General features: G+C 48.4%; 1 protein-coding gene across 4 annotated transcripts in view; it reads right to left on the bottom strand.

Moving 5' to 3' along the window:
• Nucleotides 1-2,748: 2,748 nt before the first annotated feature.
• Nucleotides 2,749-25,559, bottom strand: part of crebbpa (CREB binding lysine acetyltransferase a) — a 41,009-nt gene continuing 18,198 nt past the window's right edge. For 2 of the 4 annotated variants that reach the window (XM_030351519.1, XM_030351517.1), the window contains exons 4-30: nucleotides 24,588-24,701; nucleotides 23,458-23,718; nucleotides 22,753-22,855; nucleotides 21,505-21,642; nucleotides 21,020-21,137; nucleotides 20,685-20,856; nucleotides 20,303-20,365; nucleotides 20,034-20,155; nucleotides 18,143-18,343; nucleotides 17,390-17,758; nucleotides 16,813-16,992; nucleotides 16,109-16,271; nucleotides 15,789-15,907; nucleotides 15,039-15,278; nucleotides 14,365-14,453; nucleotides 12,374-12,454; nucleotides 12,110-12,166; nucleotides 11,649-11,726; nucleotides 11,474-11,541; nucleotides 10,846-10,996; nucleotides 9,562-9,708; nucleotides 9,242-9,355; nucleotides 8,913-9,078; nucleotides 8,008-8,175; nucleotides 7,644-7,805; nucleotides 6,912-7,193; nucleotides 2,749-6,182 (exon numbers count right to left, since the gene is read on the bottom strand). In XM_030351519.1, the coding sequence (XP_030207379.1) occupies nucleotides 3,936-6,182; nucleotides 6,912-7,193; nucleotides 7,644-7,805; nucleotides 8,008-8,175; nucleotides 8,913-9,078; nucleotides 9,242-9,355; nucleotides 9,562-9,708; nucleotides 10,846-10,996; nucleotides 11,474-11,541; nucleotides 11,649-11,726; nucleotides 12,110-12,166; nucleotides 12,374-12,454; nucleotides 14,365-14,453; nucleotides 15,039-15,278; nucleotides 15,789-15,907; nucleotides 16,109-16,271; nucleotides 16,813-16,992; nucleotides 17,390-17,758; nucleotides 18,143-18,343; nucleotides 20,034-20,155; nucleotides 20,303-20,365; nucleotides 20,685-20,856; nucleotides 21,020-21,137; nucleotides 21,505-21,642; nucleotides 22,753-22,855; nucleotides 23,458-23,718; nucleotides 24,588-24,701 (6,173 nt within the window). In that variant the 3' untranslated portion in view covers nucleotides 2,749-3,935. The remainder of the gene's footprint in view (nucleotides 6,183-6,911; nucleotides 7,194-7,643; nucleotides 7,806-8,007; nucleotides 8,176-8,912; nucleotides 9,079-9,241; nucleotides 9,356-9,561; nucleotides 9,709-10,845; nucleotides 10,997-11,473; nucleotides 11,542-11,648; nucleotides 11,727-12,109; nucleotides 12,167-12,373; nucleotides 12,455-14,364; nucleotides 14,454-15,038; nucleotides 15,279-15,788; nucleotides 15,908-16,108; nucleotides 16,272-16,812; nucleotides 16,993-17,389; nucleotides 17,759-18,142; nucleotides 18,344-20,033; nucleotides 20,156-20,302; nucleotides 20,366-20,684; nucleotides 20,857-21,019; nucleotides 21,138-21,504; nucleotides 21,643-22,752; nucleotides 22,856-23,457; nucleotides 23,719-24,587; nucleotides 24,702-25,559) is intronic. The other 2 variants (XM_030351518.1, XM_030351520.1) reach the window with 2 other exon arrangements.

Raw genomic sequence — 25,559 nt, forward strand, 5'->3', positions numbered from 1 at the left:
CCGCAACGTGGATGAATCACACCACAGGCGCGAGGTGGAAGAAGATAAAAGGGAGTGTAGTAGACTAGAGGAAAAAGCGCACCCAGCATGCTCCTCTGACCATTGACGGTGCTGCAGTCAGTGAAGAGGGTGAGCAGCACCAGGTTTCTTGGTGTGCACGTCACAGAAGACCTTTCCTGGACCACCAACATCGCATCGCTAGCCAAGAAGGCTCAACAGCGCCTTTACTTTCTCAGGAAACTGAGGAGAGCTAAAGCCCCGCCCCTATGGGGTCAGAACAGTCTCATTAATAATGAATGCACAGAGAAGGATTCACAAATGTGTTTTCTGATTTATATATAAATTACTCTCTTCTCAGAAATACATTTCAATTCACACATAAATGGATATCGGTATGTATAAATGTAAAATAAATCCATAAACAAAAATAAGTTTCACAAACACATTTCTGGTCCATACACAAATGTACCTTGTTTTAAATAAATGTAATATAAATCCATAAATATATTAATTTAAAAAATATTTGCAATTTTCATCACAATGTATTTGGATGTTGTTACATTTATATACAAACTGTTAAACTTGTATTTACAAGACGTTTTTCATTTGTGAACTTATTTGCATTTGTGCGTGAACTGGTCTGTATTTATGTGTGGATTTTTCAACAAGGAACTCTCTGTAGCCAATCAGATGCCTCCCTCGTTTTCAGCCAATCACATGGCTGCAGTTCCGACCTCTGAGTCCAGCCTCCGAGCCTCCCGGTTCTCTGTCAAATGTCTACTCTATCGGAAAGAACATGGTTTTTTGAATGATCGTGCATAACAATCTCTAGGTGGTGAAGAAGTAAATGCTGCGTCACGTTTAGCTACACACTTTTTCCATCTAGTTTCGACTGGGTTTTGGGATTATCGGTGCCGTTAAAGTAGTAAACGGCACCGACGTAAAAACCCAGTCACAGCAGTCACGTGATTGGCTGAAAACGAGGGAGGCATCTGATTGGCTACAGAGACTTCCTTGTTGAAAAAAATGCATTTGTGAATCTAGCGACGTCAGGAGAGTCTAAAAAATCCACACATAAATACAGACCAGTTCCCACACAAATGCAAGTAAGTTCACAAATGAAAAAAAAGTTTAACAGTTTGTATATAAATGTTACAACATCCAAATACATTGTGATGAAAATTGCGAATATATTTTTAATTAATATATTTATGGATTTATATTACATTTATTTACAACAAGGTACATTTGTGTGGATCAGAAATGTGTTTGTGAAACTTATTTTTGTTTATGGATTTATTTTACATTTATACATAACGATATCCATTTATGTGTGCATTGAAATGTATTTGTGGGAAGAGAGTAATTTATATATAAATCACAAAATACATTTGTGAATCCTTCTCTGTGCATTCATTATTAATGAGACTGTTCTGACCCCATACGCCCCCCCCCCATCATGTGCACTTTTTACAGAGGCACTGTGGAGAGCATCCTAACCAGCCGCGTCACGGTGGGGTACGGGTCCTGCACCTCATCCTGTCGCAGGTCCCTCCAGCGCATCGTGAGAGCGGCCGAGGGCATCATTGGTGCCACTCTCCCCTCCCTTGAGGACATATACAGCACCCGCCTCACCCGCAAAGCCCTCTGCAGGGCAGGTGATCCCACCCACCCGTCACAAGGCTTCTTCAACCTGCTGCCCTCAGAGAGGAGGCTGCGGATTCTCCGGGCCAGGACCACCGGACTGAAAAACAGCTTCATGCACCAGGCTGTCAGAATGCTCAACTCCCTCCCCTTCCTCACTAAAAGCCATGGACTCTGCCCCCCCCCCCGCCCCTATCAACACTGAAATCTGTAATTTGCAAGACTTCCTTTTCTTGCACTATGCACCAATACCAGTCTAGTGTCTGTCCTTGTGTATGTACTATATTTTTAAACATTTATTTATTTGATGTATTTTGCACCAATGGGGTGGGAGAGTATCGTAATTTCGATCCTCAGTATGTCCCGTTGTACATATTGCTTAATTGACATTAAAAATGACTGACTTTGAAGTTTTAGGTTTTCTAGGACCCTGGTTTTTTCGTGACAGGCGAAGGAATCTCGTGGGAAACCAAATAATTCATGAACTTCATGGACGTATTTTGCAACGCCACCCTACGACCAATAAACTTGGCCTTGCAGGGGCACATGGACAGGACGAACGGCAGCCGTTCTTGTTTAAGGTTAGGACTTGAAGCGTAAAGTCAACGTAAGAAGGCCGAGGGGCGAGTAATTCACTCTCAGTGGCTGGGTCATCTCATTCATTTCGAGGGGACCCGTTCTATTTCATTGGAGTTATTATTAAGGATGTATTATTGACGAGTTTGGGTCAGCTACCTGGTCAGATATAAACGATTAGAATGCAATACATTTTTCCTCCAATGTTTTATAATTAACTGAGGGGTTCGACTGTCACTCGGGGTTACCGAATATGCAGTCTTTATCTCACAAGATCTGTAGTTTGCTTAATCAGAGTCGACTGAGGGTCCATGCGGCACAGCTCTCCACCACGAACATTAGAAGCCTTATTGTTTCTATTCGCCACTCAAACGTTATCTGATCATGCGGATATAAAGATAAAGGTGTTCAACTCAAGCATTTGACCCCATCTGAACAAGAATGTGCTCTGGCCAGTATAATGTACCTACGGCTCAAACTCCAAGGAACCCATAGCGGACCGTTTAGTTAAAGCTGCTTACTTACAAGTTGTTTTTTCTGTTGCACAGTTTATTTAACAATATGGTATACAAGTAAGAAATGAGTCTTTAACCAGTCTATACAGTGATTTCATTCTCTCTTCCTTATATTTATAGTATTTTGCTTAATAACTTGCATGATTTACAATAGGAGAAAAAGATTATCCCCCAATTCAAGTTTTTCGTGGGAGAGGAATAAGGGTTGATAACTTTCCGGTTGTCCGCGTTCATCTCCAAACCCGCTCACATCTTGGTGTGATAACTAATCGGGACACTGTCAAACAGCCATTCCATCTCAGCTTAGAGGCCTGGTCTTTTTTTCGAGCTCTTTACAATTTACATTTTAGTGACAAAAAAAACAAAACAACGCACGTTCCCCCCCACGCCCCCACATTAAAGCAATCATGTTCACCCACACAATGAATGATCTTCTCCCCAAGCTGCCGACGACAATCAGTTTGTTTTCAGCTTGCGAAGTGGCATCACCAAGTCGGGGCTTTGAGTCTGCGTCAGTGTCATCATGTGCGCCTGCATACATGTCCTCGTGTAACAAAAAAAATAAACTGACTTTGTCCGTTTCCTATTTCAGTATGATGAGCGAGTGCTGCTCAGACACAACAAGAAAAGGGGGAATTCTTCCTTCCTGCACCACGCGTCGTCCGTCATAGAGCTAGAGACACAAGGCTGCAATGACCAGGAATGAGTTTAAAGAGAACCTGGCCCATAACAAAAACAAATCATTCAACAGTTTTAAACACAAAAACGGTAGACTTTTTTTTCCCAAAAGGTACAAAATAAAAATGTATGAATAACATTAATTGCAGTTTTCGCATTTTTTCTTCTTAAAAAAAATTAATGAGAAAGGCATGAAAGCATACCAAAACAAAACCAAAATAGAACTAATATCGAGCACATTTGGTCTCAACCAAAAATATATATATATATTCTTTGTGATTCAACTGACTTTAAGAACCCCATTTGCAAATCCCTCACCATTTTAAGAAATGTTGACATTGGTTCCTCATCATCTCCCCCCCCCCCCCCCACCCCCCAACTGATCCCGTGTACAACTGTTTAAACTTTTTACACGTCAGTACAAAAAGAGTTCTCAACTTTAGAAAGACGAACAGAGCCCTCTGACAGACGGAGAGTCCGGGGGTGCAGGACGGGGAACACATGGCACACAACTCGGTGCTGCTACAACCCCTCCACAAACTTCTCCAAAGTGTCCCCGGTAGCGTCTCCCCCCGACCCCAAGTCCCCGCCGAGCCCCCCCCTGGCGGGGGTGTTGAGCTGCGGCAGCATGGCGCTCTGCTCCGGGGCCCCCACGTGTCCCGGCTCCAGGGGCCCTCCGAGGCCCGGCCGGGGGGACCCCGTGTGTTGGGGGGAGGGCTGGGGCTGCTGCAGGGGGCTGGAATGTAGCGGTGGCTGTTGCGAGGCGGGACAAGGGGACTGGGCGGACACCGGGGATCGAACCTGGTTACCGAGCGCGTTGGCCAGGGCGGGCGGCCCGGGCAGGTGGGCGCCGCCCTGGGGCTGCAGGTGTGACTGGGGGCTCATGGCGCTCGGTGAGCCCATCTGCTGCTTGAGGACGGCTTGTTGCTGCTGGGGGAGCTGCTGCTGCTGTTGCTGCTGCTGGAGCAGGCGCTGATGGAGCAAGTTCTGGGTGGAGTCCATCCCGATGCCGGCCTGACCGATCTGAGCCATGGGAGGGAGCTGGCCCATGGCTCCCGTGGTTGCTCCTGAACCTGTCTGCATGGCCAGCTGCTGCTGCTGCTGCTGCTGGATGCGGAGCTGGGAGTAGGGGGCTGCCGTGCCCTGGGCTTGCGGGGGGAACTGGCCAGGGTGGCCTTGAGGCATCACTCCCTGCTGCTGCTGCTGCTGCTGCTGCTGCTGCCTTAAAAGCTGCCGACGGTAGTGCTCCTGGATCTGCGCGTTGGAGTTGTGAGCAGGGTTTATCAGCGGCCCCTGGGGGCCCAATGCAGTCATGCCTGGGTTTGCGGGCTGCTGTGATTGTTGCAGGGGCATTCCAGGCCTTTGCACCGCCACTCCCTGCATGGCCAGGGCCTGCAGGGCCGGTAAGCCTGTCGGCTGCGGCTGCTGCTGCTGCCCCACTGGCTGTGGCTGCAGGGGCTGGTTGGCGTGGTACTTGGCCGTTCTCTGCTTGATGAAAGCCGCCATGAGCTGGGGGTTGGACTTGAGGATGTTGAGGACCTGCTGCTGCTGCTGGGGGGAGCTGGGAGACTTGAGCGTGCGGAGGAGGTCCTGGAGGGCGTTGGGCGCGATGTTGCCGGGTCTCTGCGGGGTTTGTGGCCGGACACCGGGCTGCTGAGGAACCAGCATCCTCGGGGCCTGCTGTGGGGGCTGCTGCCCTAGGGGCATCATGGCTCTCTGCATGGTCAGGGCCTGTTGCGGGGACTGACCGGGAGCCAGGCCTGGTTGCTGAGGCTGTGCCGCCTGCATCTGGCCGCCGGCTCCAGGCCACTGTCCTGGGGCTATGTTGGGTTGCATCGCCTGCGGGGCCCGGGGCCCTGGTACCATCTGCATGGCCGCTTGCATGGGTCCGACCGTGCGCTGCGGCTGCTGCTGCGGGCTGATGGGCAGGCCGTTCACGTTGACTCGGTAGTTCTGCTGGTTCTGCTGGGCCTGAGCCATCAGCTCAATGTGCCGGGCCATCTGAATGGCGGCCAGCGGCGGCTGCTGCTGCTGCTGCTGTGGGGGCTGGGGTTGAGGCGCGGCCGGCGGTGGGAGAGGGGATTGCTGCTGGTGCTGAGGGGAGGCCTGGGGGCCGGGCTTACCCTGAGACACCGGAGCTGGAGGCTGGCCATTGCGTGGAGCGTTGGGGAAAGAAGGGGACATGACGGGCGCGGCACTGGGGGTCTGGGGCAGGTTGGAGAGCGGTTGCTGGGGCGTCTGAGGGGTGCTAGGCTGCGGGAGGGGGTTGGGAGTGCTGGGGGTGCTGGAGGCTGGTGGGGACGGAAGAGGCATGACCCGGCCCTGCATGGTGGCCATCCTCCTCCTCATCATCTGCGCTTGCTGCAGCCGGTGCTGCAGCTGCTGCTGCCGCAGCTTGTGCTTGATGTTGAGGCAGAAGGGGACGGGACACTTGTTCTCCTGGCAGTGCTTGGCGTGGTAGCAGCACAGGGCGATCAGCTGCTTGCACACGGGGCAGCCGCCGTTGGTCTTGCGCTTGCAGACCTTGGTGTGCTGCACCACCCTCTTCATCTTCTGGCAGGACGGCAGGGAGCAGTTGGCGTTGCGACACTGGCAGGCGTGCACCAGCGACTGGATGCAGCGCTGGATGCTCAGACGCCGGCTCTCCTGGGGGCTCTTGGAGGCCTCGCCCCCCTGGCTGTTGCTGTCGTCGTCCAGACCCAGGCCCCACTTGACCATCTTATGCTCGTGGCCTTTGGCGGCGTAGCAGTTAATGCACAGGTCAAAGTCCTGAGGAGAAGACGATAGAAACTATGAGTTTGGGTGTCAAACACATTTTTATTTTATTTTTACACCGAACACATCCTTGTGTGGTGGGCTGATTTGCTACGAGGGTAGGCTTCCGCAAAAATGTAATACAGCTGTGGCTGTAACACGGTAGTGTGTTGTTGACGTTGGCACTATAGTGGTTCAGTGTATATTTCCACCTAGGTGTGGCTGTAACACCAAATCACCATGTAATGAACTGTGTACAGAATGTTAAACGGGTGATAGGCCACCAGGTGCGAGTGAGGTAAGCCAATACAAGCCGTTTGAAAACCTGCCTTTTCTGCATCACAAGTGGGCACGACCACCTAGATGTATGTCGGAGAGATCAGTCTACCGGCCTACCGAGTGGACCGTAGCAAAGGGTGCTTATCTATCCATCATACATTGATGGATTGTAATACTCACATTAGAGTATTACAATCAAAATTACAATATTGTAACTTTGTTACTTCTAATACTTTCCTGTATAATAAATCAAAAGAAAAAAGAAAGAAAGACATTCTAGGTGGAGACTGATGTCCACGGACACTGTGATGTCACTAAAACACTGGAAGAGGTCTCACACTTGGCATAACATCACCCCTTTAAAAAGGTTCCTCCTAACTAGAACCACTACAGTGTCACCCGGCCCCAAGACTCCCTGCTGCGTCAACCCCCCCCCCCCCCCCCCCCGGGCCCGTGGAGCCTCACCTCGCAGACAGTGCAGTGCCAGCGCGTCTCCACGTGGTGCTTGCACTCGTTGCAGGTGTACACAAAGCGGTCCTGGCCCTGGTTGTGCAGCTCCACCAGCATGCACATGGAGCTCCACTTGCAGCGCCTCAGGGAGCTGAACTCCCAGTGCTTGTCGCGGGCCAGCGTCAGGAAGGCATCGCGGCCGTCCATCAGGTCACAGGTCAACAGGGGGTCCGGGTCCGAGATGGGCGGCAGGGCGTTGGCCATCGGAGCAGAGTGCATGTGGATCACGAAGAAGACCTGGACGGGACGGGCAGGGGGGGAGGGAGGTCAAGAACTGAGTAGTGCTGGGGTTTTAATCCCATTTCTTTATTGGCTTATCTAAACTGTAGCTTTGAAACCTTTACGGAAAACGCTTTTACAGTTTAATAATGCTGGCAGAGTTAGTGTTAACATGACTGGAAGAAACAAGCGATCAAACAAAGGGTTCACGATTTCAGCTATTAATCAAGTCTCATTTGTGAAACTACTCCTGCCCTGATCCCGATCAAAAACAGGTTCCATTTCCATTGGAACATTTCTGAAAACATCTGACAAAGCGATCTCTTATAAAGAAAGTTTCTCCGGCAAACTATAGCAGTAAAGCCCCTGGCAAAATCCTGACCATGGTTCAGGGTACGGCTGTCCAAACAACAGGGCCGCCGGCGGATTCCATGAAGGGAACTCTCTGCAAAAGTAGCAGGCGCTCACCTCTTTGTGCTTCTCCAGGGAGGCGTAGAGCTTCTGGGACAGGTCGTTGGCTACATTCGGCATTCCAGGCTTCTTCTTGTTTGCGCGGCTCAAGCTCCCCTTGTTCTTATTGGTCTTCTTGCTGTTTTTCTTCTTGCCGTTTTTGCTGTCACTCGGTGTGCCCTGACGATGAGACGGTGGGGAGAGAACGAGAGGGGGTGAGGATCTTCTCGCCCGTTCCGAGTAAACACGTCGACGTGCTGCTGCCTCAAGCTACCCTCAAAGTAGATATTTATCTTGTTTAGCACAAATGGGTAAAAACAAATGCAGGCTGCTGAGCTTGGGACTGAAAGCCCTGTCCTCTGAGAATGAGCCGTGTTCTTACCTCTGGCGTCTCACACGTAGCCGTGTTCTCCTCCTTCTTGCGCTCCTCCTCCTCCTGCTCCAGCTCCTTGATGCTCTCCTCTAGCACGTTGGGCCAGAAGTCTCCTTCAAAGTAGGGCAGCTCGTTGGCGCTGGTCACCCGGTCCTCCGTGGCCTGCTTGAAGATGTCCTGGGTGGAACGGAAGACGCAAAGCAACGTCAAGACCACAACAGCCCATGCGCAGTCACTTGTAGGCAAGAGTAGACTTATGTGCACAAGGTCGCAAAAAAGCAGAAACCGTTTCCTCTCGTTGGGGAAACAATGAGCTCCTGCTGGCACGGTGAAAGACAATGAGTGACTTTTGTTTTCCAACAGTGTAATACCCTTAATTATATTAATGTTTGGAAAATTACACTTCTCATGTAAGGCTTCTGAAATGCTAGAGAAAACCCGAGAATAAAGTGTACAGAAAAATCAAATTCCTCCCCATCTCATAATTCTGCATGTCAAAGCGCCAGGTACCATTGTCATTTCTGGAGAGCGCTACAGGAAAGTTGGCGTGTTAAGGCCGGACTTTGCTTTACACAGGGACATGAGCTGACACAGAGTCAATGGCACATGGTTTCATGAAGAAGGTCCTGGTTAACACTGTCTACTCTATGAAGAAAAGCTGTTGCGTTTATTAAGGAGGACGTTCTTATCCCAGCCCAAAAATGCGGGTATCACAGCAGACAATACAGGACAGAAAAATTAAAAATAAGAGTAAAAACTACAAATAAAGAATAATCCTGCAACAAAAAAAAAAAGAGCAGGGACTGATACATAATAGTCTGAGGTAAGGGGTCACAGTAACATGCTTGTGAGACCGCTGCCATGAGAGAAACCGCTCCTGAAAGTCCGACCCCAATATGGCTGTGGCCGTTCACCTTGTAGTCGTGGAGGATCCTCTCAGCGAAGGCCTTGTCCAGCATCTTCCTGTACCAATCCCCAAGCCTCTTGGGCTTGGGGATCTTCTGGTCCGCAGGATGGCAGTGGAAGATGTAGTCGTCTCCTTCGCTGGGCGGGCAGGCCCAGATGTGCCCCTGGGAATAGCTACGGAGAAAAGGGTTTCAGAATCAGGAGATTTACCCACAAGACCCTCTCATCTGCCACAGGGCATCACCAGGCAGGTCTGGGATCAGATGGTAGAAATAAACACAGCAGGGAAACCTCACTCAGGATATAACTGCAGTGACAACAGGAGAGGGAGACATACCCAAGTTTCTTCACGTATTCTAGGTAGCCGATGAGAATTTCATGGTAGACCGCCGTTCGCAGCAGCCGAGGTCTGAAGAAGTGAATACTGTCGAGGTACGATATGTAGACCCGTCTGTGAGGGGAGAAAAGGGGCGCAGCATGTAGAATGGGAGACGGTAGAACTGAACCAAACACTCAAGGTGGTTGCCTAGACAGACAATGAACATGTTTGTCTTAAATGAATTTAGTTGCGTGGTTTATCTGAAGGATTTACAGGCGGTGTAGGCAACAACGGTGTGAAATGAAGATGTGTCATGGGGTTCTCAACACAGCACTGACCTGGTGTTTGGGTAGGCGCATTCGGAGCCGTACTCCTGCACGTGCATGCCGAAGAAGCACACATCCGTTCCATCAATCTCTTCGAAGGCAAAAAGTGCTTTGGTTCTGTAGGGGAAGGACTCGGGCATATCGCCGGTGTCCACAAACCTGTCGTGTGGAAAATAACCAAGCGGAAATAAATCAAATCACAGGTTCCTTACATGAATCACACAAAGTGATATTTTATGTAAATGAGGTTGCTTTTGTTGTCCACACAGCTTTCACTCCTCAAGTTCAATGCTGGAGATCCATTCATGTAATCAAGTATTCACAATCATTGGTTCACTGCGAGGGGACAAAGATTGGTTCAGACTCTGATGTTAGTGTCCCTACGTGGCCAGACGGGTTGTGTGAGGGCCCTCTAGTCAAACAACATGATACACAAAGCCTTAATGGGGGACTTGTGTGTTCACTTTGAAGAATAACAAGAGTCAGGCGCACGTTGTAACTCCGAGACGACAAAGGGAAACGCTCAACCGTTCCGCTCTGTATTTACCAAAGGAGTTTCGTATTTAACAACCTCAGGTTAAGGATTTTTTTAGCACAGCTTCAAGGTGCGGTCAAAAGACACCAGCCAGGAGGAGCCATTTTGGAACACAACAGCACAACATGGAACCACTAGCTCCAATTTCTTTTTTTTTTCCAAAAGGGACCATGTGCAATTTAAACATAAGTGTAACATTTGGTGCATCGCACCAGAGGTAGTCTTAGGCAAATTTACATCTGCAGTCCACATTCTTGCAATGCGACAATGTTTTTGGTTTTAGCATGCAATTAACATAGCACATAGAAAATAATCATAGATAACCAAGAAAATGGAGGAAGCAACTCAATTCATAAGGAATCTTTTCACTATTCCAAAATTATAATTAAGCCTTTCCAATCAAAAGAGAACATTTACACTTAATTTAAAATCCCAGATGTTATCTGGTCTCACATTCTAATATGCATATCGTTCTAGACTACATCTAGTTTGAGATTGGTATATGTTCATCATTATATAATCCCGGAAAATATCCAGTTTATATCGGGATATGTTTATCATTATATAATCCAAGACGATATCTTTTTAATATCGGGATACGTTTGTTATTATATATTCCCAGATAATATCCACTTCAATATCGTGATACGTTGAACATTATATAATCCCGGCAGATATCTAGTTTATATCGGATATGATTATCATTATTAAATCCCGGACGATGTCGCTTTAATCCCGGGATACGGGCGGAGCTTCCTCACCTGGCTTTCATGCCGGGCTTCACCTCCACCGTTTTGTCGGAGCTGGCCACAACTCGCACAAACACCTCTCCGGCCTCCGGGTGGTTCTGCCTCTTCAAGTACTTATTCACACGGTCCTCTATGTACATCCCCAGTCGCGTGGTCTGCAGCCCTATAGAACCACAACACACACACACGTCAGGAACGCACAAAATCAGTGTTACTTCTGTAAGCATGCAGCAGACTTCAGATTAAACAAAAAACATTTCAACGTGTTCCAATAGGGCACACTTTTGCTTATTTAGTCCTGCCAATTATTTGTGTGAAAACGGCCCTGGAGAGTTCTCAGTGTTTGTTGGACACTATAGAGGCACGGAGGGTATACCATTAGCCCAGAATAACAGGGGAAACTACAAAGCCAACCATGAGTTGAGGCAACTGCCGGAATGCCTCTGGCTGGGGCAACCTCAAAAGGAACATATGGGGCCCATATGGAGAAGAAAGGTACGGTACAGAGAACAGGCCGGCTTTCTTCTGCCTCCCCGGGTGTGCTGTGCTACCGCACGCTGATGTCTGACTCGCATTTGGAAGAAAGACTACGCAGGAGACGCAGTGAGAGAGGGTGGGTCGGGGAGGAGAAGTGACTCACTTTTTGCAGAGAACTTGTTGTCCTTCCGTGTTTTACCGCTCTTCTTTAAACAGTTGTCACAGATGAAGCTGGGAAAGGGGGATGAACATAAGAGTTAGTCGTCTTCTTGATTACCATCGGGAACAATGACAACGGTATGACTAATATAAATTGGTACATGAGGGCGAGAACTTACCCAGAGGGCCAGATGACGTCGTAGTGTAGGACGCAAATTTGGTGCATCTTGCGTCCACAATCTTTACATTCAACAAACCTGCACAAAATAACACATTTCAGAATGGATCACATCGGTCAGGTGAATGAGTGAACTAGCCTCAAGTGACCGCAGAAAAACGTATTTAATAAACCATGTTTATATGGAGCTTTGTATCGAGGTGCAAGTAGTTGCATTGTACGGCTGTTGGTGTTGAAACAGCTACATGGAGCGAGCAACAAGACTACCCCAGCCAGTTGAACCTTCCTCCAATTCTTCCTCCAAGCCGACCAATACCAAATGTGCCTTTGTTATAGGTTAACCCAATGTTTTGTACGTACTTTTACATGCAACAGAGATGCGTTGCATATGGGGATGCAAATCTAAAATGTATTTGGGTTTAATTCAACAACATATCCCGCTCACAACATATTCATACTTACGGTTCCTGGTCTAGTGTGTCGTTCTTCTTCCTTTCAAACTGATCTTTAGATATCATTCTAGAGTAGCAAGGAGGTAGAGAAAGAGAGAAAGGGAAAGAGATGAACATAGGTTAATGATACTACCTTGGACAAATAGTAATGCATTGATTCTCGCTTAATTGCTCTAAAAAGCAAACCCGTTACACATGATCAAAACACTGTATATCAAGTGAATCCTGATCCACATGTTTCAGGTGGATTATGCACGTCACTAGGTTTACTTACGTCTGTGGCTGCGCTGGATCGTCTCCTAACGTCACACTCTCTCCTTGGATCTCATTGAAGCACTTTTCACAGAAATGATACCTGCAGAGGAACAGGGCATTAGTTCAGCTCCATCAAGGCACACTTCCCCTGGGTTGTCCTAGTATCCAGTACAGATAGAATACCTGCTCTGGTACTTCAGTACTGATAGCCCGCAACAAACGCAGTAGAAAGAGAGTATGGCGGTGGGGACCAGTTAAAAGTAACTTTCATAATTAGTTTGCCCTCTGTGTGTCATGTTAAATACTAACAAACATTAAATATAAAACCAACTTGAATAACAAGATTTTGTAGTGGTTGATCTAATTTCACCCCATAAAAAAAAAAGTGTCTTTCATTGTATCTCATTGTCAAAAAACTTGTTATGTTTGTGTTGTGGTACCAATGTAAAATATTGCTAATCTAATTCCACGCCAAATAGATTTAGTGTAATATTTATTTTTACAGGAGCGAAACGTCCAGAACCCGCAGCTAAGCGTCTTTATTATTTGTAGTTCTGGCTGAGATTGGGATGCAATGGCACATCACCGACAGCAGGGGGCGCAAGGAAACCCAGCAAGGCGCAATTAGATTAACAACACAAAAAATATCTACGCAATTTGTGTTCTTATCATTTTGGTTCCTGCCTGACAAAAGAGGGGGGCTGCAATGAATGCAAGACTTGCTCAATGGTTGCTAGAAAAATTATTCTGACAGAGAGGGCCAAAGGCTTTCTGTGTTTACAGTCTGGTGGATGGCCAGATGTTTTGAGAGTCGACCCACAAGCAAAGCAGTGGCTTGGTCTACAAGTCCTTTAAGGTAATATATTATGTGATCTTCAACACGGTAATGTATTCAAATAAACTACTGCTACTACAATAAGTCATTAAGCGAAAACACAAATGAAGCCCCATGTTTGTGCCAGTCTAGGCCAACCAGTTTGTTAACATTCCTCTCTGCTCTGAACGCAGTTAGCACTGTTCGTGACATCAAAGTGCTTTTTCATAATCTCTTTGACTTCACAACCAAGGGAACAAAGGAGGTTAGTTGTGTGTGGATGTGTGAAGTGCCTTCCGGGTAGTGGTTGTTGATGACGGCGTTTGTGGAGAGTGTTTGGCTTCTCGGACACTTCTAGTATAACGCCATGGTCTCCTCGTTTCATAAACAACATCGCTCATTGTGACGCACCTAGACAAGGATGGTAGCAGTTTGAGCAGAAACAGGTGGTTCCCTTACACTTCAAGGCATCGTCATCTGATCCAAGGATCAGTACTAAGATGAGTCATCGTTCAAGGACTTGTTTTGATTTAGTTGTGTCTCAAATAATACTTAAAGTAGGTTATAAGTCATAAGATAAGTAGGTAATCTGAATCACGTTGCTGAAGGAACTGATCTGTAAGCGTGCGATTGGCAAACAGTGGTCCCCAACATGGCAAGCGCTGGGAAAACAAGCCAACACATCCTATCTGGACACCGGAGTTCTTTAAAGAAGTGCCTGTAAGGTTTACCAATCAACCCCTTGTAGACAGGCCATTGCAGAGATAAGGAAAACTGATCCTCCGAAAGCGTCACCCACAAAGCACAAAGTAATATCTCAGCGTGAAACAAAGCGTAACTCCATCAGTCCAGTTTTATGTTTCCATTTTCCAGCCCAGGCTCTCTGCTGCTATAATATCATAAGACTGCTGGATCCGAGATCACTTATTTGATGCAGACTGGGAATCCAAATAAATCACATCCCACGTGGACTTTATTTCAACAGGACCAAAGTCATGTCGATATCAAATTATGTGGGTATGTAGGTCCATGAGAGACATCATATATTTTGATTCCCAGAGTGGAAATCCAAGAGAATCATAAAACAGCGTAGCAAATCCAAGTCGGGTCGATATCACAATGTATTACCGCAATGCCCGTTCTGGCAACTGGGCATTGAACAGACCAGTAAATCCACACGCAGCAGACAGACGTACCTGTTCTGGTAGCTGTAGTACGTACCCCCGGTGGGGATGGTGCAAAGCTGCTTCCCGTAGCAGCAGAGGGTTTGAGGGGAAAACTCGTACTGTAGGGAGAGAGACACATTCATTCATTAATGCTGGACACCTGGAATCCGCCATGTTTTAAACCGGCATTCTGAAACCTTTCACTGCACATAGATTCTGCTCCACGTTGTTAGAAATACTTATTGCCAATTTTCTTGGAATTTTCTGCACATACCAAATCAATTTGCTCAGTAGAGAAAATCCAAGAAGATCTAATTTGAAACAAAAGCGTTGGCTCCAGTGAAAACATTTTATTCAACATACCCCAGCAAGTTCCTCATGTAGCTAAAGAGGGAACCGATCCTCTATATCAACGCCAGACCCGTGCGGCAAAGCTTCAATATCCTATTTCAATCTCAGATTTGTACAACTAGTAGTTTAATCACAATCCTCTGAAAGGGTTGCCTTTCCAGCTCGTCACTGACTCATAGAATGAGGAAGGCACAGATCTGTGTTCTTCATAACAAGGTAAAAAGTAGTCGTATCAGTCGTTGCCGTGTGGCGATACACAAAAGTAAACATTCGGTGCATTCCTACTCGGCACTGAAGTCAGATGTTATTTTTGATCTCTACAGCCTCGTATCTTCCCCGCCGATCTGCCTCACCTTCCGGCCGCAGCAGTAACCCAGGGCCTGCATGACGGGGTCTATGTCCGCCTCGAACACCTCGGCCAGCTTGGAGCAGTACTTGTAGACGCGGGACGTCTTGCGGTTGTACAGCCAGGCGTTGTTGAACATGAGCCACACGTCCTCCACGTACCGCCAGGGCTCCTGGTACTGGCCCGTGTCCAGCTTGCGCTTGATGGTGGACAGGTCGATGGGGGTCTTCACGATGTCGAAGTAGTCCTGCAGAGGGGGGGGGAAATAGGGCCCCTCATCATTCTGCTCTCGACATGTTGGAGCTTACATCAGACACAAACTTTTAGCAGTTAACTTGAGTCGTGGACGACGACCACCACACACACACACACACACACACACACACACACACACACACACACACACACACACACACACACACACACACACACACACACACACACACACACACACACACACACACACACACACACACACACACACACACCTTCTTCCAAGTGACAGGTAAAATAGGTTTTAGGTGTTTAAAGTCTACTCCCAGTTTACGGGCAAAATATATTTTAGGTATGTATTGCATACTTCCAGCCGGTATATGTTTGACAAAGATGGTACAAACTTCCGTCGTACACAGGTGGCAAGAAGAAAAAAACGAGATCTCACAAAATCCTTGCGTTAAGAGTCTACAAGGGAAACTGCACTCTGCGCCTGAGGACTACTTTGTCTGACTTCTCCTGGTCTCTGTGCGTTGCTACCCACCGGGATGCCTAGCTGCATGGGGTCCACCGGCTGCCTGAAGGGTAGCGACTCGGGGTCCTGCCGGTAAAGAGACTCCAGCGTGGGCATCAGAGCCTGCCGCAGCTCCTCTGGTTTAAAGACTGCCGGAAGAGCAGGGGGAGAGATGAGACGAGCGGGGAGGAGAAGTGGAGACAGACGGTGAAAGAGGGGGGGGGGGGGGGAGAAGGAAAGATAAAAGCTCAGTAAAAACACTGCATGGATCATTAAGAGCAGCAGGAACCTAATGTACATGAACGTCTGATTTTATAGTCGGGTGTAGTCGGTGCGGACTGCAGCCTCACTTTTCCTCCGGGACTGAGAGGGGGACGAGGAGGTCGTGCTGTTGGCTGCTCCTCTGTCCTCCTCGTCTTTAAGCTCCACCTTCAACTCCGGCTTTGTCTCGTCCACCTCCATTGCCTCCGGCTTCTCCTTCTTGACCAGCATCGAACCAGAGTCCTCCTCCATCTGTAACCGGCAAGGCGACCCAAAGTTAGAGTTGTCTGCGTCTTTGAAATTAATTTGGCAGTGTAAACTCACTCTTCAGTGTGCAAGCAAACCGGTCTTCCCATTCCAAGTGTGTGTACTTAGGCAGCCCATCTTTACCTCAATATATCATGTGATAACCCTTCTTAATAGTTATCTACATGGAGATGTGTACACACCCAAATTCCTCGCCCACGGGCAAACTTGCGTCTCCGTAACCTTGCTTAGCAGGGAGTGTTTTTCTAGGTTCTAGAGGGAAGCCCATGAGGACCATGAGCACGTCACCTAGTTCTTTGTATGAACCCTTTCCTGCCTTAAGTCGGTTTTTAATGGCTCTTCATGGGGATTTATAACAAACAGACATTTCACAAGACAAAAGGATGAAAGAAGTTCGAGAATGTATCATTTGAAAAACAATCAAAGACAACGGACTAGAACATTCCTGAACAATAAACAAAGTTGAAAAAGAGCAGCGCCAATAAATTGGAGCAGTTGCACCGAGGGCCTCGACGTGGAAGCTCACCTCGGTTTTGGACTCGTTCTTGATGGAGACGGGCTCAAACTCCTGCTTGACGTGGCGGACCTCCGCCTTGTTCTCCTGGACGGGGAGGTCGGCCACGGCGTGCTGAGAGTGCAGGTCAGCGCTGGCCGCCGAGGCCGGCGTGGGAACCCGGTTCTCCAGACTGGCCGCGCTTTGAGACAGCTTGAACCGGGCAGAAAGAGACAGAGTGCCGGGGAGGAGAACAGACATGGGGAGGGTGGAGAGAGAAGAATGTTTAGGACCTGGGTAACCACTCACACGGTCAGGCACATCGACATGCAGGGTGGGGGCTAGACACCAGACACCGCTCATTTGTATTTAACTCCTCCCCCAAAGTCGAAGGACGCCATATAGACATATTCCCAGTGAGATGACGGCTACGAACAAGAGTGGAAAGCAAGGCAGGTTACGAGACCAAAACACTCAATGTGGCTGGTACATGGAGGTCAGACGAATGGGTGGGTGGGTGGGGGTGGGTTTGGGTGGGGGTGGGGGTGGGTTTGGGTGGGGGGGGGGGCGTGGTTCAGAGAGGAGGGCATGCGGAGGATCTCGGTCTCACCGGCGTGGTGGGGGGCTGCGTCTGGGCCGCTGCGGGGGGCTCCGGCTGGGTTTGGGACTGGGTGGGGCGGGGCGGGGTGAGCCCCTGAGTGGGGGCGGGGCCGGGGAGGGTGGGGGTCGGGGTGGGGGTGGAGCTGCGGCTGGAAGACCGGGGGTGTGGCATGTTAGCGGCCACCGCGGCCAGGGAGGCGGAGGAGGAGGAGGAGGAGGAGGTGGTGGCAGCGGGCGGGGGCGTGGAGTGCGGGGGGTTCTGGGAGGGGACTACTAGCTGTGTGCCCAGCGAGGGGCCAAGTGCATTCATGGGGAGGTTAGTGCCCTGCTGGGGCGGCTGCGGCTGCGGCTGCTGCGGCTGTTGAGGCTGCGGCTGCTGCTGGAAAGAAGGACAAACACGGAGAGCGGGCGGATAAACGGACGCACACGAGAAGCAGACAACACACACACACACACACACACACACACACACACACACACACACACACAGGTCAGGAGATCAGACCCGAGGCGTACAAAACGTGTACAACACAACACAGAAGATATTTGGCGTTTAGAGGCAACACGGTGGGGATGAGGTTAATTTCAGGGAGGACGTTGTTTGATTTGGTTAAAGGATGAGGTTGTTTAGTAGTAGCTAGTCTAGCTAACACAACGTAACCCGTCTCCTCACAGAAGAAGCAGGATTGCGATGCCTCCGTTCGGTATTCGGACAACACATCCCACATCCCACGGACCCCCGTCTTGCGTTGCCTCCCTTTACCTGCGTGACCGCTGCCTGGGCCTGGGGTAGAACCATTCCTGGCCCCCCGGGGATATTCAGGGCTCCCGTGGTGGAGCTGGGGGGGAACTGCTTCTGGGCCAGGAAGGGTCCCTGGCCCGCCGTCTGCCCCACCATGCTGCCTCCGACGTGGGCCGCCATCATGCCCTGGGCCTGGGGCATGCGGGACGGGGACATGGCCATCTAAACCGCAGCACAGGAGGGCCGAGGTTAAGGACCCAGTGAGTTAGGGCGTCGCCGAGCCAACCTTTTAAATCGGCTGCATTAAGAATAAGCGCGCACACAAATACAAATATACATATGTACATAATATATGCATAGGGAAACACCTTTAGACTAAACATCTTTTGTCATCGCAACGTTGATCAACGACCAAGAGCATGCCGTGTAGAGCTGTGCGATTAATCAAATTTTGATCGCGATTTCGATTTCAGCATCAAACGATCACAAAATTAACGATTGATTTTTTTTCTCTTTTAGTTTTTTTTAATGTTTTATAAAAAGGGCAGTACATATCCAGCTGTAGCCATTTTGTGTAATTTTTAAGGCAAACGTTTATTTTGGGAGAGACACGCTGAACAAATACAGCATGTTTTCAAACTCAAAAATAAACGTGATTTCAATATTGACCAAAATAATCGTGATTATGATTTTTCCCCATAATCGAGCAGCCCTACCGTTTAGACCTTTCGGTGTGTGACTTTCCGTCATGGATAAGAGGAAGCGGAGTGCATACATTTATTTTTCGTACTGATGCTTCAGTCTGCCACAGGACAGTGTAGGAATGTGAATCACAGATTCATTCAGAGTACCTCCTAAATCAATCCACGTACCCCACATTGACAAATTTATATATATATATATATATATGTTATGTTTCCTCATGTTGTTCTTGTTTGCATAAGGGATGCAAAGAAAACCCCAAAAAAACTGTGGTCCACACCTATTGCTCTGAGGGCACTTTTATGGTGAGCAAAATATGTCCAAGGTAGTTTCCAACAATATCATATCGAAAGTCAGTTTTAATAGCTTCTTTACACAGTCCATGAGCGTATTAAAAACACTGGGGATTTTTCCATCACTTGCCTTTGACGGTTAGCTGCTCGCAAGATACACTTCTAAAATTTGGTTTCAATGTATGAGACCTTTTGGAAATATCGGGATTACCGGTAATTGCATTCAAGTTAGGCTCCATAATAGGCAGGGTACTTTTTTATTTGCCTTTTGTGTAGAAATATTGACCACAGGTGGCTCTATAGAGACTACCGTTGCCCGACGAGTACTCGGGAGGAATGAACTGTTGACACACTGTGACTCGTACCAGTCATCCATCTTTAGTGCTCGGGAGGGTCGATTGGAATGTGAGTATCTGCTAAATATCCAACTTCTTTGACTAAAACAAAAACAAAAAACTTAAAAACCGCATAAGCTGCGGTTGAAATGTGTGAAACTCCAAATACTAATAACACACCAGCACTATGCTCATTTAAATTTCACTTTCAGCTTTAATGCTGGGTGTTCCCGGTTCGTTGAACGTGTGGGGAAGTCCACCCCGCCAGACCCGTCAGTAAACCGTAGCAATCAAACCACTTCCAATTTCAACCACAAAGAAACCCTGGGAAACGATCATAAAAATGAGGGTACGTGCGTACCTTAACAAAAAGGCCCGTCCCCTCACTTTCCTGATGTACTCCCAAGGTTAACCAAGAGCCCGGCGATTCATTTGTCAACTAGCGGACTATCGAGTTCAGCCCTACTTGTAATAACCACTACATTGAGTAAATAAACCTGAGTACCTCCCATTCGACTGAGCCTGCCTTTGAGTCTGTATGATAAACCAGCCTTGACAACCAGTGTCGGTGTGGCTACTGACCGCTGGCACGGAGCTCATGGTGATCTGCTGTGGGTGGTTCATGGGGGACGCGGCCCGCTGTCCCATGGGGGCCTGGGACATCGGGACGTTGGGAAGAGCCATAGTGTTGAACTGGTTGATCCCTGCAAGGAACAGTCAACCAGTCAGTCAGTCAGTCAGTCAGTCAGTCATTCTCATCAGAGCACATCACTCTTTGGCAGCAGTCACACACTAACAAACCAGGTTGTACGGTCACAAAGAGTGTTTACACGATAAGACAAGTGGCCCACCTTGGGGGACCTGCATGCGGTTCAGGATCTGATTTGGCACGTTGGGAAGAGGCACGGGACCGTCTGGAGGTAATGAAGGACAGCAGGAGACATAATCAGAGGACCACAAGGACATTGTTTAACAGTCGTTGCTGCTAAGACCTTTCAGACAGTCAAACTAAGCTGCGTGGTGCGCTACAGTTAGATTTGTAGGAACAGATATGAGTCGTGAAGTTAAACATTGAGCTCAAATCCCACACAAATAATAGATCTTTATCAGTCACTCACAGAAAATCTGACATTTTGGTTCTGGGGAGAGCCACTCACTAAATGACTAACTTCTCCATCTAACCTGCAAAACCTAAAGCACCCTCCCTGGTGGAGGTAGGGAAGGCGTACTCACTCTGTGGCCTGGGGCCCAGGGCACTGAGCAGGGGAAGGCCAGGCTGCTGGCCCCCCTGTGCGGTCAGGGGGCCCTGATTAATGATCTGCTTCTGCAGCCGCGAGCGCCTCTTCTCCTCCAGTTCCTTCTGGATTTTGTAGATCTTCTCAGCCAGGAAGTGGTAATACTCGTCCTACGGGGAGAGGAGGGAAATTAACCAGAATATATCAAATAAACTTTAGGAGTGTCTTTTGCTTTTCTTATCACTGCAGATTCTAAAAGAGTGAGTCAGATGCCTTCCCAGAAGTGAAGCTGCCAAGGTTTGTCCTTGTGGCAGCCTGTTTCCAGAGACTCACCCTGCTGTTCGCCGACTCGTACATGTCCCCTTCCACCTTCTTGGCGTAGGCCACCAGGTTCTCCATTCGCCTGTCCTTCAGGGCTGCCGGGTCCGGAGTGGGGAATATGGCTTGTACTCTGCAGCCCCAGGGAACACAAGACAAGAGAGAGAGAGATAAGACAAGAGAGAGACAAGACAAGAGAGAGAGACGAGAGAGAGAGACAGAGACGGAGCGTAGAGGGAGAGAGAGATGAGATTCAGCAGTGTTACTTACAACAATACAAATGCACATATCCCAGGCCAACAACTTCCTCAGCAAATGACAGAGCCAGCAGTTGATCCAACTTCCCCACAATAACTCTCTTACAGACAAGAATTCTTTGAACACAATAGGAGATGATTTACAACCAGATATTGATAGCTGTTCCACTGTTCATGAGTGGTGCGTGCAGTAGCCATGCATTGAAAGCATAGCGAACATCTACTGCAGGTGTGTGTACATACAGCTTGTGAACCAGGTGATTGCGGAGGTCCTGCGTCACGTGTTCATGCCACGTTTTCCTGGTGCCGGTGGCGGAGAGGGGAGCTGCCGTGGGTAAGTTCCCCTTAGAGGCCACAGAAGAGCCGTCCGAGAGCAGCTGACTGGAGAGCCAAAGGCGGGTCGGTGGGAAAATCATAGGGAAAAACAGACCGCAAGTCATGTCAGTGCGTTTCACTTCTAAAGCCCGTAAACCGTTAGATTCTCAAAGGGCTTGTCTGGCCCACATTATACAACACCCTGCAACCCTACAGCCAGAAACAAGTCGACAAGTCCAAGGGACGAAACCTTGAAGAGGGAGCCCACCTTCTTGGGATAGTTAGGAGTGCTCCAAGGGTTAGATGTCTCTAAACTAATTTGATCATCCACTGTTGCATACGAAGAAGCTCTATATGCATCCCTGCAAAGTGTTATGCTGAATGAATGAGGTTTCGGGAATTACAAAGACCCAATGATACTGTGGTCGGCTTAGCTCAGGAGGTAGAGCAATTGTGTCTTGTAACCGAAAGGTTGCTAGTTCGATCCCCAACCTCCTAGCTGAGTGTTGAGGTGACCCTGAGCAAGACACTTAACCCTAACTGCTCCTGACGAGCTGGCTGTCGCCTTGCATGGTTGACTCTACCGTCAGTGTGTCAATGTATGTATTAAAGGGGACCTATTATTCTTTTTCGACTTTTATGACCTATGAACGTTGTTATAATGATTGATAGTCATGTTTAACCATACAAAAGTGTCAAATAATGACGTACATGCATTTCAACGTATTCCCAGCTGACAGTCTGGGGTGGCTGTGCAGAGCGCTAAACACTCGGGACAGCGTTTGCATTCAGTTGTTCACATTTCCGGGAAATCATCTACGTAGAGGCACTCCTGCCGCGCCTCCATATGCCTGGTCAAATCTGCCCGCACGCGCGCTCCAAGGAAGGTAACCAATCACAACGGAGTTGGGTTGGCAGGAGGGGGACGAGGGGGCGGAGAAGGACGAAACCGAGCGTTGACAGAGAATGCTGAAAGCGCCCAGATGAGAGGAAGAGTTTCCCGAAAATCTACATCGTTTTTTGTGTATGGTTAAATATGACTATCAATCATAACAACGTTTATAGGTCATAAAAGTGGAAAAAGCATAATAGGTCCCCTTTAACCGATGTAAGTCGCTTTGGATAAAAGCGTCTGCTGAATGCCCTAATTGTATTTGTAATTGATACGGGACTGACTTGTTAGTGTTGAATGCGTTGGGGAGGGAGGGGTCGGCGTGGAGGTTGCTCGGTTTGGACGTGGGCCCGCCGATCCCCGTGCCTCCGGGGGCCATCTGGTTTCCTTTAATGACAAAGACATAGCATCGCATGACAATCATTTGAGATCCTTTGGATATGGAGAAGAATCTGAGTTATTGTCATTGCACATGTACTACAGAACAAAATGAGATCTCTGCATTTGACCCATCGGCAGCCTCTATTACTGCTGATGCCTTGGTCGAGTGCCCAAGCTGGAGTATAACCACAACATGCATGTCTCGATGGTCATTACGGTGCAGCCTCTTTGACTGCTGGTGCCTTGGTTGATACACAGGTGTATAAACCCAACATTGTGTGCCTCGATGGTCTTTGTGGTGTGCAAGGAAACCGGAGCGCCCGGAGAAAACCAACGTGGACACGGGGAGAACATACATACACACAAGGTCCCCCCGGCCAGGAGTCAGACCCAGGGACTTCGGGCTGTGAGGCAACACCGTGCCCTGGACCATGACATCAATGTTTTACATTATGAGATGTTAATTGGGTTTCCCTTTCACACCCTAAATGTGTAACGCAATAAACCAGGCGAAACAGGGAATAATAGTAGTCTGAGTTAATTTAAGGGACTGCGATATCATGAGGATTATAATGAGAAATGTTGGTCAAGAGGTAAACAAACTTTACCAATTGCATTGATGGGTCTCAACTGCTGCGGCAGTGTTTGCTGGGTGTGTGCGTTGGTTGCTCCCGACGTCTGCCCGGCCCCTTGAGCCTGGGTTTGCCCTGGTGTCTGGCTGCTGTAGGGCAGCCCCAAGGCCGCATAGGCCCTCTGCATGGAGCTAGGGTCTATGGGGGTTGAGGTGTTGATGGTAGGGGTGCTGGTCTGGCCGGCACCAACTGACGACATGGGATTGGGAAGACCTGTGTTGGGAGAGCTCAGCATGGCTGTAGAGGGAAAAGGAGTGGTTCAATACATCACTTTTGTATTGGAATACAAATTGAGTTATTCGTATTGGCTGGTATATTTTGCACCGAATCCAACTTGATCAAAGCATCTGGATTGCATTCTTCAAGTATTGATCATGTCTAATAGATAGACGCTAAGAGACAAACTACATACGCCTAGTATAATGCCGTTGGTTTGAGACGCGAGGGCATCAATCCAGTGCTTTGAACGGCAGAGAACTGAATAAATGCATAAATCCCTTTGGGGGACGTATCATTTACATATTTCCCTGGGTTCAGTTCTTGGACAGAGCAATGGAGGAAACAGAGCAAAGAAATCTCGGAGTGGTTATTTGTTTTGGGGAACGCACAAGCCGTGGCGTTGTTCTCACCCCCGTGCGAACAAACTTAACGACCACAGAGGCTGGAGCACAGCGCCGACTGCTGAAGGACGTGTCGCAGAACATCAAGAGGAAGACAAACAAGACCACCGGGCAAAAGTGAAGAGCAGTGCGGGTTGCACCCAACTTATTTCAGAGAATAAACGGCAAATTGGTTTTGAGGGGGCAGCAGTCGAGAGAAAACAAAGACTTTATACGATGGGCCAGAGCCAATTAACCCATGATGTAAGCGAACTTAAAGACCATGAACAAGCATTTCAGTTCGGTACAGAGGAGGACAGACGGCCAAAGATACGGTTCATGGAGTGTTTTTAAATTGGTACTAAAGTTGGGAGGACAGAAAGTTTGTGTTAAACATATGAATAATATTGCATGACTTCTTCATTATATTTTTTCCATTATAAAGAAGACAGACTTGTTTGATTCATTTGCTGTTGCAGACATTGGCCCAGGAGGCCGTGTACTCACGCTGCTGGGTGCGTTTGTCACTGGCGTTCTTGAGCGGAAGACACACAGGACAGTCGTGCCGTGTGCAGTTCTTCCAGTGAGAGATGATCTGTCTGGACGACGCACAGTGAGCCACTAGAGAGAGTGAGGCAGAGACAGAGAGAGAGAGAGAAAGGAGTCAGAGAGCCAGTGAGCAAGCAACGGGAGGCAACAGTTCAGATCTGCAGGTTGCCAGCATTCATCAAGTTCTCACACACTTTTGCTTCACATTGTTTTGATGTATGCCTGGAGTGACCGGCACTTGTTTATGCAGAGAACACACCATCCAAACTCTTGCAAGCTCCTCAGTAATACCCTGGGCAAAATAATAAGAACTAGATCTGCAGCAAAAGAATCAACTTGAGGCCATGGTCGGATGAACGTTTCCCACACGAGAAAAGGAATGTCCATGGTGTAAGATACAATCGCTTGTTCTGCTTTGGAGCTGTGGCTTGCTCAACAGTCTAGCAGCTAATCTGATGAACGATAGCAGCCTGGACATACGAGAGCCAGGTCCTGGAGCACATTGCCTCGCTGCCCAGCGAGCTGCTGCTGCATCAGCAGAAGGACGATTATGATGGCTTCAAGCTTCGTGGACAATGCGCAAATACATACAATTACACTGTTTACGCTTTCACAAAATTGAAACACTTTTGGCAGTTCCTCAAATTAGACAGACCTACGGGCCCTTTGGCTGTTTGGCTTCACTGAGCAATCAGCTCATATTTAGACGACTCAGCCAAACTTAACAATAGCATCAATGAAGAAAGGCTCCCTCAGGTGAATTGTTAACCTACTAACTATGTCCTAGTGAGAGCTGTGAAGGCATCAACAATTCAACCATGAGCTGTGTCTCTCTTTGGTAATTTGGGTACAATTTTGATGATGAGGGCCAGGTTTACAGGAAATGAGCTGGCCCGTTTGTTAGCATGAACACGGCCACATGAATTCAAA

The sequence above is a fragment of the Gadus morhua genome, chromosome 3, assembly GCF_902167405.1.
Source record: "Gadus morhua chromosome 3, gadMor3.0, whole genome shotgun sequence".
NCBI lineage: Eukaryota > Metazoa > Chordata > Actinopteri > Gadiformes > Gadidae > Gadus > Gadus morhua.